The sequence below is a fragment of the Esox lucius genome, chromosome 12, assembly GCF_011004845.1.
Source record: "Esox lucius isolate fEsoLuc1 chromosome 12, fEsoLuc1.pri, whole genome shotgun sequence".
In the NCBI taxonomy this organism is placed as follows: Eukaryota; Metazoa; Chordata; class Actinopteri; order Esociformes; family Esocidae; genus Esox; species Esox lucius.
The window spans coordinates 15,600,045-15,614,177 of NC_047580.1; the positions used below are offsets into that span (position 1 = coordinate 15,600,045).

Here is a 14,133-nt window from a genome sequence, read left to right on the forward strand (position 1 = left end):
TAAGAGGAAATTGCTATTTTAGAAAAATCGTCAGTATTCATCTCGGTCAATGCAAAACAGGATTTAATCGAAGAGAAGTTACTGATCGCATATTTTGGTGTTTGAGTGTGTGACGTCAGTGTCAGCTGGTCAATGTTTACATCCAAAATTTGGTGACATATTGAATGTTTATGGGAGGACCGAGAGAGTAACAACTCCCGATTTTAACATCATTTTGCTAAATACAGTTGACACTATAAAGCAGCGTCGAATAAACGTCACTTCCATAAGGTAAAGACAGTTGCTTCGTATTTTTATGGCGAGTTTCTTTGTTTGCTCCTCCAGCCTGCCTATTTCTGTTTTCTCCCGTGTACCACTGCAGTGCGCTTCATAGACGACATCAACAAAGACAAAGGTGATAACATGTTTGTTTTATGTAGTTCGTGGACATGTGTGGTTGGTTGTTAAACAACAAAAACCTTTATCAAACAATTTTTAAAGAATGCACAGAAACGCTATGACGAATATACACCATACGTATCACCAAATGTCTCCCAAAATGTTGGTTGCACTTGTTTTGGAAACAATGAGAATATTTTTTTAATACACACGCCAGAGTCTTTTGTTATTCAGTGGCGCAGCTGTATTTTGAGTGTGCGTTGATTGGTGGGAAATATACCTCCTGCAGTTCCGAAGAGACGTCATCAGTCCCTATGATTCTCTTGTAGTGTGGCAGTGCCATCCCCCGGCAACTCAAGAAAACACGAAAACTAGGCTAGTTGATTATATACCTCTACATTGACCTGTATTACACATGCCCATCGTTTACACACACCTTCATAATTCTTTGTTGAATGCATATGGAAAATAAGTGAGTGGTTAATGTAAAAGTATAGCAATGCAATAACTATGCAGGGCCTGAGGGTACCTTTGCTAAATGTTTTAAAAAAATATGGAAGCTTTTTATGCTCCTTGGGGAGATGGATGAATCAGCTGATCAATATTTTTTAGACTTTTTGTGTGAGTATTTTACTTAAATCAGCCTGATCTCACTAAATTACATTACAATTCACTCCTGTCTCTATCTCTTTCTCTGTCTCTCTGACCGCGAAGATGGGAGGAGCCGTTAGTGCAGGGGAGGATAATGATGAGTTGATTGACAACTTAAAGGAGGCCCAGTACATCCGCTCAGACCTGGTGGAGCGAGCTTTCAGGGCCATCGACCGGGCTGACTACTACCTTGAAGAGTTCCGTGATAGCGCCTACAAGGACCTGGCATGGAGGCATGGGAACATCCACCTTTCAGCCCCTTGCATCTACTCAGAGGTGATGGAGGCCCTGGACCTTGAGCCGGGCTTGTCCTTCCTCAACCTGGGCAGTGGTACAGGCTACCTCAGCACCATGGTGGGACTTATACTGGGTGAGAAAGGACAGTACCCATCCAGGTGAAATCTAGATTGGGTGGAAAAAAAGGATGGACATTCACTAGAAACTTAAACTTAAATCTGTGGTGACTTTTATTTGATTCCAAGAGTATCTTAAAAATACAATGCCCTCCAAGATTAATAGAAGCCTTGGTTATGAAAATCTATGAAAATGTGTTGATATCTGGTTGATATATGGGACAATAATCAAACCTTTAGGTAAAATTGTTTAAAAAGCTATTTTTGTACAATAAATAAATAGTTTTTTCACGGTTATTGGCACCCCTAAAAAAGACTCCACTTATAGGAAATGGTGGTGTATATGTGCTGTTGTGAGGGTGACTGCCTCTGCAAGGAGGCTAAAACTGGTTTGTCGTTGGATCTACCAGCAGGATATAAAGCATTCTTAAAGATCCATACAAAAATGTATTACTCACCACTAGGGTTGCACAATATTGGAAATAACTGACATTGGGATATTTTGTTTTTCTGCAATATACACTCACCTAAAGGATTATTAGAAACACCATACTAATACTGTGTTTGACCCCCTTTCGCCTTCAGAACTGCCTTAATTCTACGTGGCATTGATTCAACAAGGTGCTGAAAGCATTCTTTAGAAATGTTGGCCCATATTGATAGGATAGCATCTTGCAGTTGATGGAGATTTGTGGGATGCATGTCCAGGGCACGAAGCTCCCGTTCCACCACATCCCAAATATGCTCTATTGGGTTGAGATCTGGTGACTGTGGGGGCCATTTTAGTACAGTGAACTCATTGTCATGTTCAAGAAACCAATTTGAAATTATTCGAGCTTTGTGACATGGTGCATTATCCTGCTGGAAGTAGCCATCAGAGGATGGGTACATGGTGGTCATAAAGGGATGGACATGGTCAGAAACAATGCTCAGGTAGGCCGTGGCATTTAAACGATGCCCAATTGGCACTAAGGGGCCTAAAGTGTGCCAAGAAAACATCCCCCACACCATTACACCACCACCAGCCTGCACAGTGGTAACAAGGCTTGATGGATCCATGTTCTCATTCTGTTTACGCCAAATTCTGACTCTACCATCTGAATGTCTCAACAGAAATCGAGACTCATCAGACCAGGCAACATTCTTCCAGTCTTCAACTGTCCAATTTTGGTGAGCTTGTGCAAATTGTAGCCTCTTTTTCCTATATGTAGTGGAGATGAGTGGTACCCGGTGGGGTCTTCTGCTGTTGTAGCCCATCCGCCTCAAGGTTGTGCGTGTTGTGGCTTCACAAATGCTTTGCTGCATACCTCGGTTGTAACGAGTGGTTATTTCAGTCAAAGTTGCTCTTCTATCAGCTTGAATCAGTCGGCTCATTCTCCTCTGACCTCTAGCATCAACAAGGCATTGTCGCCCACAGGACTGCCGCATACTGGATGTTTTTCCCTTTTCACACCATTCTTTGTAAACCCTAGAAATGGTTGTGCGTGAAAATCCCAGTAACTGAGCAGATTGTGAAATACTCAGACCAGCCCGTCTGGCACCAACAACCATGCCACGCTCAAAATTGCTTAAATCACCTTTCTTTCCCATTCTGACATTCAGTTTGGAGTTCAGGAGATTGTCTTGACCAGGACCACACCCCTAAATGCATTGAAGCAACTGCCATGTGATTGGTTGATAAGATAATTGCATTAATGAGAAATTGAACAGGTGTTCCTAATAATCCTTTTGGTGAGTGTATATTGCGATATGAAAAAATACAGGATGTCTTCAGAAAGAGCTTTGGCTATCTGAGAGTCTGTGTCCTTCATTGTTCCCCAGCCCCATCCTCTACAATTGAAATGTATGAAACTTTGTTATATTTCAGAACAGGTTCCTAGGTAATAATATGTAACAGTAATAGTATAGCACTAGCAACAGTAGTAAAATAGAATTTGCAATTGGGCGTAACTCACTATAGGCCTTGTTGACCCCTCTCCAAACATAGCGCTTATGGTTGTGACCATAAAGCTCTATTTTGGTCTTGTCACTCCAAATTACAGTGTGCCAGATGCTGTGAGGCATGTCAAGGTGCTGTCGGTCATATTGTAACCAGGCTTTTTTGTGGCATTGGTGCAGTAAAGGCTTCTTTGTGGAAACTCGACCATGTAGCTCATTTTTGTTCAAGTATTGTCATATTGTGCTCCTTGAAACAACCACACCATCTTTTTCCAGAGCAACCTTTATTTCTCCTGAGGTTACCTGTGGGTTTTTCTTTGTATCCCGATCAATTCTTCTGGCAGTTTTGGCTGAAATCTTTCTTGGTCTACCTGACCTTCTTAATAAGTGATTGAACAGTACTGACTGGCATTTGCAGGACTTTGGATATATTTTTATATCCTTTTCTATCTTTATAAAATTCCATTACCTTGTTACGCAGGTCTTTTGACAGTTATTTTCTGCTCCCCATGGCTCAGTATCTAGCCTGCACAGTGCATCCACGTGAGACCTAACAAACCCATTGACTCTTTATACACAAACACTAATTGCAATTTAAAAAGCCGCAAGTGTGGGAAATTCACCTTTAATTAGCAAAGAATCAAGTTTTGCAATGGCCATCCCAGCCGCATTGAAAACCTGTGTGGAAAGCTGAAAAGGAGAGGGCACAAGTGAGGAAAAACAACTCTGAAGGATCTAAAGAGATTCTAAGTACTACCCGCAAGGGTGTCAATAATCATGACACGCTTTAAGAAACATTTATTCATAAAGAATTTTTCTTTGAACAATTTTACGTTTATTACAAAATGTTACATACATTTCAGATTTCTCTCAATACCCTTATTTGATCATCATTATCAATGGTTCCAACAATTGTGGAGGGCACTACATTTTTACATATGCCTTGACACTGCTTTACATATGCCTTTACACTGGTTTACATACACCTTTACACTGTTTTTCCTAATATTTCATTCAGTTTACGTACGCTTTTGCATTGCTATACATACACTTTTACATAAATCTTTGAATAAAAAAGAATAAGGTAAACATATTAAAATGTCCTTGGACTGTCTCTTACCTTACTGTAGGTCCATTTGGAGTGAACCATGGGGTGGAGCTACACCAAGATGTCATTGAGTATGCATATCAGAAACTGGAATTCTTCATCAAGACCAGCGACAGCTTTGATAGGTAGGAGAGTATCATAATAAAATAGATTGTGAGAAGGTAGTAGAAATAAAAGCATAGATGTGATTCCAGAGTTATAGGAGCTATGTTATTTCTCTGTAATGAGCTATAATACTCAAAAGGAATCTGTTGGGAGTGCCACAGGTATCCAAGAATCTTCAGATGTGGCTCTGGAATAGGGGAATTCTAGGTATGTTTATTTTTAAAGGATATCATTTTGGGGGTCATTTTCACTTTATTTAGACAGTAGAAAATAGAGGGGTTGAAAGGCAGCTGGGAGAACAGCAGGATGGGAGGAGGCTGGGTTTCTATCCTGGTCTTTGGTGGGGAGCTGTAAATGTGACTTGTGCTGGAGAGTATTACCACTACACCAAAGCTCTGAACATAGGTGTGTGTGTGTGTGTGTGTCTGTGTGTGTGTGTGTGGATGCAGGTTTGAGTTCTGTGAGCCCTGCTTTGTCAAAGGGAACTGTATGGAGATTGCCCCAGAATGTAGTCAGTATGACAGGGTGTATTGTGGAGCTGGTGTACAGAGGGAGCAGGAGGACTACATGAAGAACCTGCTCAAAGTGGGTGGAATCCTTGTGCTGCCATTGGAAGAAAAGGTCAGCGTGCACACATGCACACCCACACGCAATATATTAAGTGAAAGCAGTGGTGTGCTTGGCAAACAAGATGGTTTTACAAGGCTACATTGTGTCTGTAATGATATGACCACTTTTACAGATTTTTTTCCTACAGTAGACTGTGCATCAGTTCTTGTTGTTAATTGCTCTTTGGGGTTTCAGGCTGGGTATCTGCAAAAAAGCACTTAGTGACAAGTGCTAATGTATATAGGGTTCTATAAAATAAATGTGATTTATGTATTTGAAAACCAGAATGAACTCCGGTAGAATCACATCTTCCCCAATACCTATTTCTAGTACTGGAATCTGTTTTGGTGTTTTGGGGCGTCCATCTTTCCTGTCTTTCAGATAGTCTGTTGTAAAGTTTATTTATTGTTTTTCTTTGTCCTAGAAATGTTTTTATACCTTATACCCACGCTAAAAATTCACATATTGACAGTAATTTTCTTGGGGTGTAGCGACTTGTGACTAGGGTTTATAGAAATTATTTATATACAGCTGTGCTCAAACGTTTGCATACCCTTGAACAATTGGTAATATATGTACCATTTTCAAAGAAAACACTTGTGAGCAGCCAAAACACATCTTTTATTTCTTATGGGATTCACGTTCAACTATAGGTCATAACAGAATGGCACAATCATATAAGAAAACATGGTAACAAAGATTTTTTTTTTACTGACCCCTGTTCAAAAGTCTGCATACCCTTAGTTCTTAATACATCTTCAGTCTTTTGTAATAGTTGTCTATGAGGCCCAGAATTCTTGCAGGTGGTATTGACTATTTATACATAGACACTAATTGCAATTTAAAAAGCCACAGGTGAGGGAAATTCACCTTAAATAGCCATTTTCACGCATGTCACCTTTTGATCAGGGCCATTTGGGTGATTTCATTATGATTTAAAAAGGAGCCAAACAACTATGTGATAATAAATAAATAATTTTATTTAGCATGATCAGTCATATTTTCAAAATGTATGCCAAATTTTTGCCAGGGTATGCAAACTTATGAGCAGTTGTAAGTTGTAAATGACAGTAAAGATTGTATTTAGTACAGCTTCTACAAACTCATTTCTAATACACATAAACACATTATTTTACCTCATGTCTTTAGTTGACCAAGATCACTCGAACAGGCTACAACAACTGGGAGACCAAAAAGATCATTGCTGTGTCCTTTGCCCCACTAGTGTTGCCCAAACACAGAGACAACAGTAAACCCAAAGCAGTGCCTTTACGTAAGTACTTTACCAGCACATCTGTCATTTGTATATATTTTCTGTCATATATATATATATATATATATATATATATATATATATATATATATATATATATATATATATATATATATATATATACAGTGGATATAAGAAGTCTACACACCCCTGTTAAAATGTCAGGTTTTGGTGATTGTGAAAAGAATGAGACAAAGAGAAATCATGTCAGAACTTTTTCCACTCTTAATGTGACCTATAATGTGAACAATTCAATTGAAAAACAAACTGAAATCTTCAAGGGGGAAAAATGAAAAACAAAAACCTTACAATAACCTGGTTGCATAAGTGTGCACACCCTCTTATAACTGGGGATGTGGCAGTGTTCAGAATTAACCAATCACATTCAAACTCATGTTAAATGGTCATTACACACCTGCCATCATTTAAAGTAACTCTGATTAATCACAAATGAAGTTCAGCTGTTCTAGTAGTAGTAGAATTTTTCCTGACATTTTCTTAGTTGCATCTCAGAGCAAAAGCCATGGTTCACAGAGAGCTTCCAAAGCATCCAAGGGATTTCATTGTTGAAAGATATCAGTCAGGAGAAGGGTACAAAATAATTTCCAAAGCATTAGATATACCATGAAACACAGTGAAGACAGTCATCATGAAGTGGAGAAAATATGGCACAACAGAGACATTACCAAGAACTGGACATCCCTCCAAAATGTATGAAAAGACAAGAAGAAAACTGGTCAGGGAGGCTTCCAAGAGGCCTACATCAACATTAAAGGAACTGTTAAAGGCTGTGTGCTACGTGACAACAGTCTCCCGTATTCTTCATTTGAATGGGCTATGGGGTAGGGTGGCGGAAGCCTTTTCTTACAAAGAAAAACATTCAAGCTTGGCTGAAGTTTGCAAAAACAAACATCAAGTCCCCCAAAAGCATGTGGGAAAATGTGTTATGGTCTGATGAAACCAAGGTTGAGCCTTTTGGCCATAATGCCAAAAGGTATGTTTGGCGCAAAAATAACACTGCACATCACCCAAAGAACACCATACCCACAGTGAAGCATGGTGGTGGCAACATCATACTTTGGGGCTGTTTTTCTTCAGCTGGGACCAAGGCCTTAGTCAGGGTGGAGGGAATTATGAACAGTTCCAAATACCAGGCAATTTTTGCACAGAACCTTCAGGCGTCCGTTAGAAATCTGAAGATGAACAGGAAGTTCACCTTTCAGCACGACAACGACCCAAAGCACACATCCAAATCCACAAAAGCATGGCTTCACCAGAAGAAGATTAACGTTTTGGAATGGCCCAGCCAGAGCCCAGGCCTGAATCCAGTTGAACATCTGTGGGGTGATCTGAAGAGGGCTGTGCACAGGAGATGTCCTCGCAATCTGACAGATTTGGAGCGCTTTTGCAAAAAAGGGTGGACAAATATTAACACGTCAAGATGTGCCATGCTAATAGACTCCTACCCAAAAAGACTGAGTACTGTAATAAAATCAAAAGGTGCTTCAACAAAGTATTAGTTTAAGGTTGTGCACACTTATGCAACCAGGTTATTCAGATTTTTTTTACGCCTCAAAGATTTCAGTTTGTTTTTCAATTGAATTGTTCATGTTATAGGTCAGATTAAAAATGGAAAAAGTTCTGACATGATTTATCTATGTCTCATTCTTTTACATCACAAGAACCTGGCATTTTAACAGGGGTGTGTAGACTTTTTATATCCACTGTGTATATGTATACGTTTGTGTGTTAGTGCTGTAAAATGATTAAAATAATGAATAGCGATTAATCGCAAAAGAATCTGTAGTTAATCTCAATTAATCGCAATTTTAAAAGATTTTTTTCCATGTTGGTCCAATTTGAACAGGGTATGTTCATGGCCCTTAGATTTCTCCCCTTAAATTGCTGCAATGACCAGGCACATGTTTTTTTTAGCCCATGTTAATTGAAAAGTTGCTTGTCTCTGATTCATCCAATAATTCTACCATCTCCTAACATTTTGCTCTTGATAAAGGCACAATAACAGCTATTTTAGGATTCTGTATGAAACACATATCAGCCCCCTATCTGACAGACACTGAATCACAACTATGCCTTTTCTGGTTTTGGCCTTTGATTTTAAGGCTAGAATGTGGTTGGAATTTGCTTTTCTAATAGGTATTTGGCCACAGCCAAATAGCTATGTGTTTCTTTATTAAATGATAGCCAGAGATGTTTATCTACAAATATTAATCTGGATGAGATATCTAATTTATTTGTGCTAAGCATAATAGTTTTTAGTTATGCGATTATAATATGTTTTAGTGGAAATGCGACTGGTGACAAAATGAATGCCTAGTTTAGGCTAGCAACAAAATAAAATAACTTACTATGCTAAAAGCAAGGTGAACAGGTGGACTCTTGCACACACAGTGTCTAGGGATCAGGTCAAAGAGGCATGGCTGTTCTTAATCTAATTTCCAGCTTGGAACAGTGCAGACTGTGTTCTAATGTATGAGTATGAATGTGCTGTTACACCCCATTCACACATAAACTGTCGTTAAAAGCATAAACGCTCCATTTAACGTCAGGATTCAAAGACAAGTGGCGAGTAAACACGATTCATGACATGAATGCGTAGGCTACTCTACATTGTTATATTGAAAAAGGTAATGTAATGTGCTACCACTCCAGCACAAGTCAAGTGCCAAATAGGTACCCTCATACTGTTGCAAATGAATGAGTGACAGCTCCCAACCGCTCAAGTCAAGCAGTAACTATAGTTGGCTCAAAAAAAGAAAAATGTGTTAACGGCTACAAAACATTAACGTTGTTAATTATTTCTAATGAATCGAATGTTTGAACATGTTCAATTTGACTACAAATGTTAGTTCTCCAATGGAGTGTCTGTGGGTTGAGTGACCATTTAAGAGATGTGGGCCTCTATTAATAAAGCATCTCAGTGCAGGTATGGTGGTGTAGAATACAATTGTCATTTTATTTGATCATTTATAAGACGTAGGACGGGTGGAACTAATTCTCGATCAGCTCTCCTTCTCAGGGAGGCATTGAATACAGGCCCAGTAGACTGAGAGAACACTGGGCGAGGGGGCGAGGGGGCGAGGGGTGACACTTGTTGAACACTGATTCCTCAAATGGGTGTTGGACTCATTCCAAAAATATATGGCAGAAGGTTCATCTCTAGGTTTGTGTGGGAGGTTGTGAAATGGCTTCTTCTTGCCGTTTGTGCACTGTGTATCCTCAGCGGCCATGTTTGAGGTGCGGACTCTGCAGGACTTGGCTCGCATCTCTATTCGCTTGACATTGAAGAGGACAGTGGCGGGGCCGGGGCCGTTGCCCAGGAGGAGGCTGACACACAGCGGGGAGCAACTCCGCCGGAGGCGTGCCCAACAAAGAGGCTCCGCCCTGCTCTCTAACCGTTACATATTTATGAGCCGCCTCATCCCTGGGCCAATGGACGACAACAACAACCGCTCCGGCACTGACACTGAAGAGGAGGAGGAGGAGGAAGAAGAAGGGAATTGCAGGGTTTTAGGAGGGCCTGAGGAGGAGGAGGAGCAGGGAGAGGAGAGGAGGGAGGGAGGAGCCCTTTTGCATGAGGCTCCAGTGAACCTGCTGAGAGAGAGGATCCTGGCTCTTCCGCTCCCTGAGCCTCTGAAGATGTATCTCCTCCACTACAGAGAGAAGTAGGGTGGCACACCAGACCATATGCTGTGCTCCCATTCTCTAACTTATTTCCATCCCGATGCCCCTGTTGACTCCATTTTATGGGTTCAAAAGTAATGAATTGGTGAGAAATAGTCAGATACCTACTGAAATGGATAAGATTAGTACCATATTTCCACCAGCAAGTAACCTGGCTTCCAATTCGACCCCTTAGAAACTTCATGTTGAAGTGAATGAAAAGAAGAATTGGATGAGAAGTATCAATATGGTTATAATGCCATCTCCCCCTACACCAGTGTTTCTCAACCCTGCTCCTGGACACCCCCCCCCCTCCCCCCTGCCCTGCATGTTTTCGATATCTCCCTGCTCTGTCACACCTGATTCAACTGATCAACTCATTATCAAGTCCTTCATGAGCTACATCAGATATGTTAGGGCAGGGAGAGATCTAAAACATGCAGGGCAGGGGGGTGTCCAGGAGCAGGGTTGAGAAACACTGCCTGCACTAATAGCCAAGGTACACCCTCCAGTCTACAGACGGGGGTACAGACAGGGTTACAGTGCATTCAGAAAGTATCCATATCCCTCTCTTTTCCCACATTTTGTTACATTACAGCTTTGTTCTAAAATTTATTACATTTGATTTGTTTTCCTTCAGTCTACACACAAGACCCTATAATTACCGAGCAGTCTTTTTTGAAAATGTCTAAAAAACAAAACAAAAACACAGATTTTACATTTACTCATGAATGTAAATGTGTAGTACCCTTTACTCAGTAATGTAAATGTGTAGTACCCTTCACTCAGTACTGAAGCAACTTTGGCAGCGATTATATCCTTGAGTCATCTTGGGTATGAAGCAACAAGCTATTCATACCTGTATCTGAGTTTCTCTCATTCAGCTCTGGACCACTAAAGTAATTTTCCAGACTCATTCCAAAGCCACTCTTGCATTGTCTTGGCTGTGTGCTTAGGTGAACCTTCGCCCCAAAATACTTGTACAATACTTATACTCTTTTAAAACATTTCTGAAAACCTGTTTCTGCTTGGTCATTATAGTTTATGTTGTATACATTGATGTTGAAAAAAATCTAATAAAATCCAGTTTTGAATAAGGCTGTAAAAACAAAATGAGGAAAAAGCAAAGCGGTCTGAATACTTTGCCCAATATACTGTAGGGGAATGCAAGGTAATGTAAGGTCGGCACTATTCCCAAAGCCTTCACCAACACCAGCCCACCTTAGAATATGCCAACAACCCCTCTTAACACTATCATATCATCATTTCACAATGTCCCACCTATTACCGCTATTCCTTGCTACCCTTCCTTTGAGGTATTGTCTTGTTCCTGATACCGGCACTCTTCCTCCACATATGACTTTTCTCCTTCTTTGGATTTTGTAAATGGGATTTTTCTGAGATTGATGACTTTGACTGTGATTAATTTGATGTTCAAGGACTTAAAGCCCTAAGTGGATTTATAATGCTTATAATTTTCAATGTGGGAATTCATTCAAACCCTCTATAGCAATGTTTACGCAGTGTCTGTAATTTACAATATTCCTCCACATGCCCAGACTTCTCATTTGGAAGTGAAAGCATACCTGGGTGATTCTCACCAAACCATTGTTAAAATGTCTGTTGCAAATTGAGTAAAAAATCTGATAAATCTGCAAAATATATGTATATCAATCAGAGGACTAACGTGTCGTTTTTGGGAAAGTGTTGTATTGTTAATACATTAATAATTTCTCCCTGGATTTTTTACATTTTCATCTCAAATGATCATTACCAAAATGCAGCCTGACTAAGCGATCATTACTGAAATGCAACCCGACTAAATTCTCAGGTACTTTAATACAAACTAAAAGATATACTGGTTAACCTATTCAATTTATGCACAGTATCTGTGGACATTTTATTCCATACTTTTGTATTCACCTCATTAACAAAATGTGAAAAAGCCAGATATAAAAATAAATATTAACATAAAATTCTATCAGCTATTAAGCAAAGTTACAAAAAAGATGAAACATATATTCTATTTCTATGATAACAGTGATAAATGATTAGTTGCCTCCTTGCAAGGCCAGAGTTTGACTTCTGCACACGTATTAGGTCAGGGCTTTAATCACAAATTAGATACCTCAAAACAGGGGAGGATACTTGGTGAAAAGTGAAAAAATATTTACAAATGTCCATAATATTCTAATCTCAGTGAGCCAGCAGAAAATATCATGAAATGTAACAATTCAGTCTTGTGGGTTTAAAGTTAATGGTTGTGCAACTAGTGTGATAAGCAGAACTGTGCTTAAAACATTCTGATCAACTCTCCTCAGCTCATCAATGAGAGTTGATGTGGCAACTATACGCTACTAATAATAAATTGGGATTTGTGAGAATTATCAAGCTGTTATGAGGGTTTCCCCAGTAAGCAGCTGTGGGTTGTTACACAGTACCTAACACCACCAGTTAGTGTGTTCATTTGGAGAGAAAACATACACCGATAAGCCATTACATTATGACCACTGACAGGTGAAGGGAATAACACAGATCATCTTATCATGGCACCTATCTGTGGGTGGGACATACTAGGCATCCAGTGAACATTCTGTCGTCAAAGTTGAGATGTTAGAAGCAGGAAAAATGGGCAAGCATAAGAACCTGAGCGACATTGACAAGAGCCAAATTGTGATGTCTAGACGACTGGTTCAGAGCATCTCCAAAACTGCAGCCCGTGTGGGGTGTTCCAGGTCTGCAGTGGTCAGTACCTATCAAAAGTGGTCAAAGTAAGGAAAAGAGCGGTGAACTGGCAACAGGGTCATGGGAGGCCAAGCCTCAGTGATGCACGTGGGGAGTGAAGGCTGGCCCGTGTGGTCTGATCCAACAGACAAGGTACTGTAGCTCAAATTGCTAAAAATAATTGTGGTACTGATAGAAAGGTGTCGGAGCACACAGTACATTGTAGTTTGTTGCGTATGAGGCTGCGTAGCTACAGACCTGGCAGGGTGCCCATGCTGACCCGTCCACTGCCGAAGTGCCTACAATGGGCACGTGAGCATTAGAACTGGACCACAGAGCAATGGAAGAAGGTGGCCTGGTCTGAGGAATCATGTTTCCTTTTACATCACAGATAACCATGTGCATCGCTTACCTGCAGAACATATAGCACCAGGATGCACTATGGGAAGGACGCAAGCCGGCAGAATGATGCTTTAGGCAATGTTCTGCTGGGAAACCTTGGGTCCTGCCCTTCATGTGGATGTTTGACATGTACCACCTACCTAAGCACTGTTGCAGACTATGTGCACCCTTTCATGGCAACGGTATACACTGATTCCATTGGCCTCTTTCAGTAGGATAATGCGCCCCCTGCCACAAAGCAAAAATGGTTCAGGAATGGTTTGAGGAACACAACGAAATTCCCCAATCAAGCATCTGTGGGATGTGCTGGACAAACAGGTCTGATCCATGGAGGCCCCACCTCACAACTTGCAGGACTTAAAGGATCTGCTGCTAATGTCTTGGTGCCAGATACCACAGCACACCTTCAGAGGTCTAGTGGAGTCCATGCCTAGATGGGTCTGGGCTGTTTTGGCGGCAAAAGGGAGTCCTACACAATATTAGGCAGGTGGTCATAATGTTATGGCTGATCGGTCTAATTGAATTGAAGTTTAGGTGAGTGTAGGGGTGACAATGGTACTATCGATTAAGAGGGCACTTTGGTTCAAACTGATGTCCATAGTACTACTAGCATGAAAAATGCAGTTACACATACATATCTGGAAAATGTACTTAGAAACTATAAAAGGACCATTGTCATTTCAAGGGAAATTGGAAATTCCTGTGCACCATAGGATTTGGGGTAGAAAGTGAGCATAAATTAGCAGTTCACCATTAAGCGTAAATGTAATCTAAACAGTACATTTGAACTATTTTCTTTGAAGAAGCGGTTTTGATGTTTCTTCATAGATATTTGGACATGTTCAATACCACAATTACCCAGCACTAAATGGGTTCATTGTTTCTGAATTTAGTTATTCAAGTGATTC

At 40.4% G+C, this 14,133-nt stretch overlaps 1 protein-coding gene across 5 annotated transcripts; it reads left to right on the forward strand.

Annotated features, from left to right (window-relative positions):
- Positions 1 to 111: 111 nt before the first annotated feature.
- On the forward strand, positions 112 to 10,446 carry pcmtd2a (protein-L-isoaspartate (D-aspartate) O-methyltransferase domain containing 2a). Of its 5 annotated transcripts, XM_020051409.2 has the most exons (9): positions 112 to 270; positions 362 to 394; positions 668 to 753; positions 1,093 to 1,399; positions 2,496 to 2,552; positions 4,451 to 4,553; positions 4,983 to 5,154; positions 6,292 to 6,415; positions 9,660 to 10,446. In XM_020051409.2, exons 4-9 carry the CDS (start codon positions 1,093 to 1,095, stop codon positions 10,103 to 10,105), a joined length of 1,209 nt encoding a protein of 402 aa, XP_019906968.1. In that variant the 5' UTR covers positions 112 to 270; positions 362 to 394; positions 668 to 753; the 3' UTR covers positions 10,106 to 10,446. The 5 variants fall into 5 exon arrangements, with proteins under 5 accessions (XP_019906968.1, XP_019906969.1, XP_019906965.1 ...); XM_020051410.2 differs by lacking the exon at positions 668 to 753; XM_020051406.2 differs by lacking the exon at positions 668 to 753 and having other exon boundaries at positions 112 to 394.
- Positions 10,447 to 14,133: the final 3,687 nt, after the last annotated feature.

Coding starts and splice junctions, on each gene's coding strand:
- pcmtd2a (XM_020051406.2), top strand. CDS start 1,093: ATGGGAGGAGCCGTTAGTGCAGGGGAGGATAATGATGAGTTGATTGAC. Junction 4,554..4,982: donor ACCAGCGACAGCTTTGATAG/GTAGGAGAGTAT, acceptor GTGTGGATGCAG/GTTTGAGTTCTGTGAGCCCT. Junction 6,416..9,659: donor ACCCAAAGCAGTGCCTTTAC/GTAAGTACTTTA, acceptor GTGTATCCTCAG/CGGCCATGTTTGAGGTGCGG.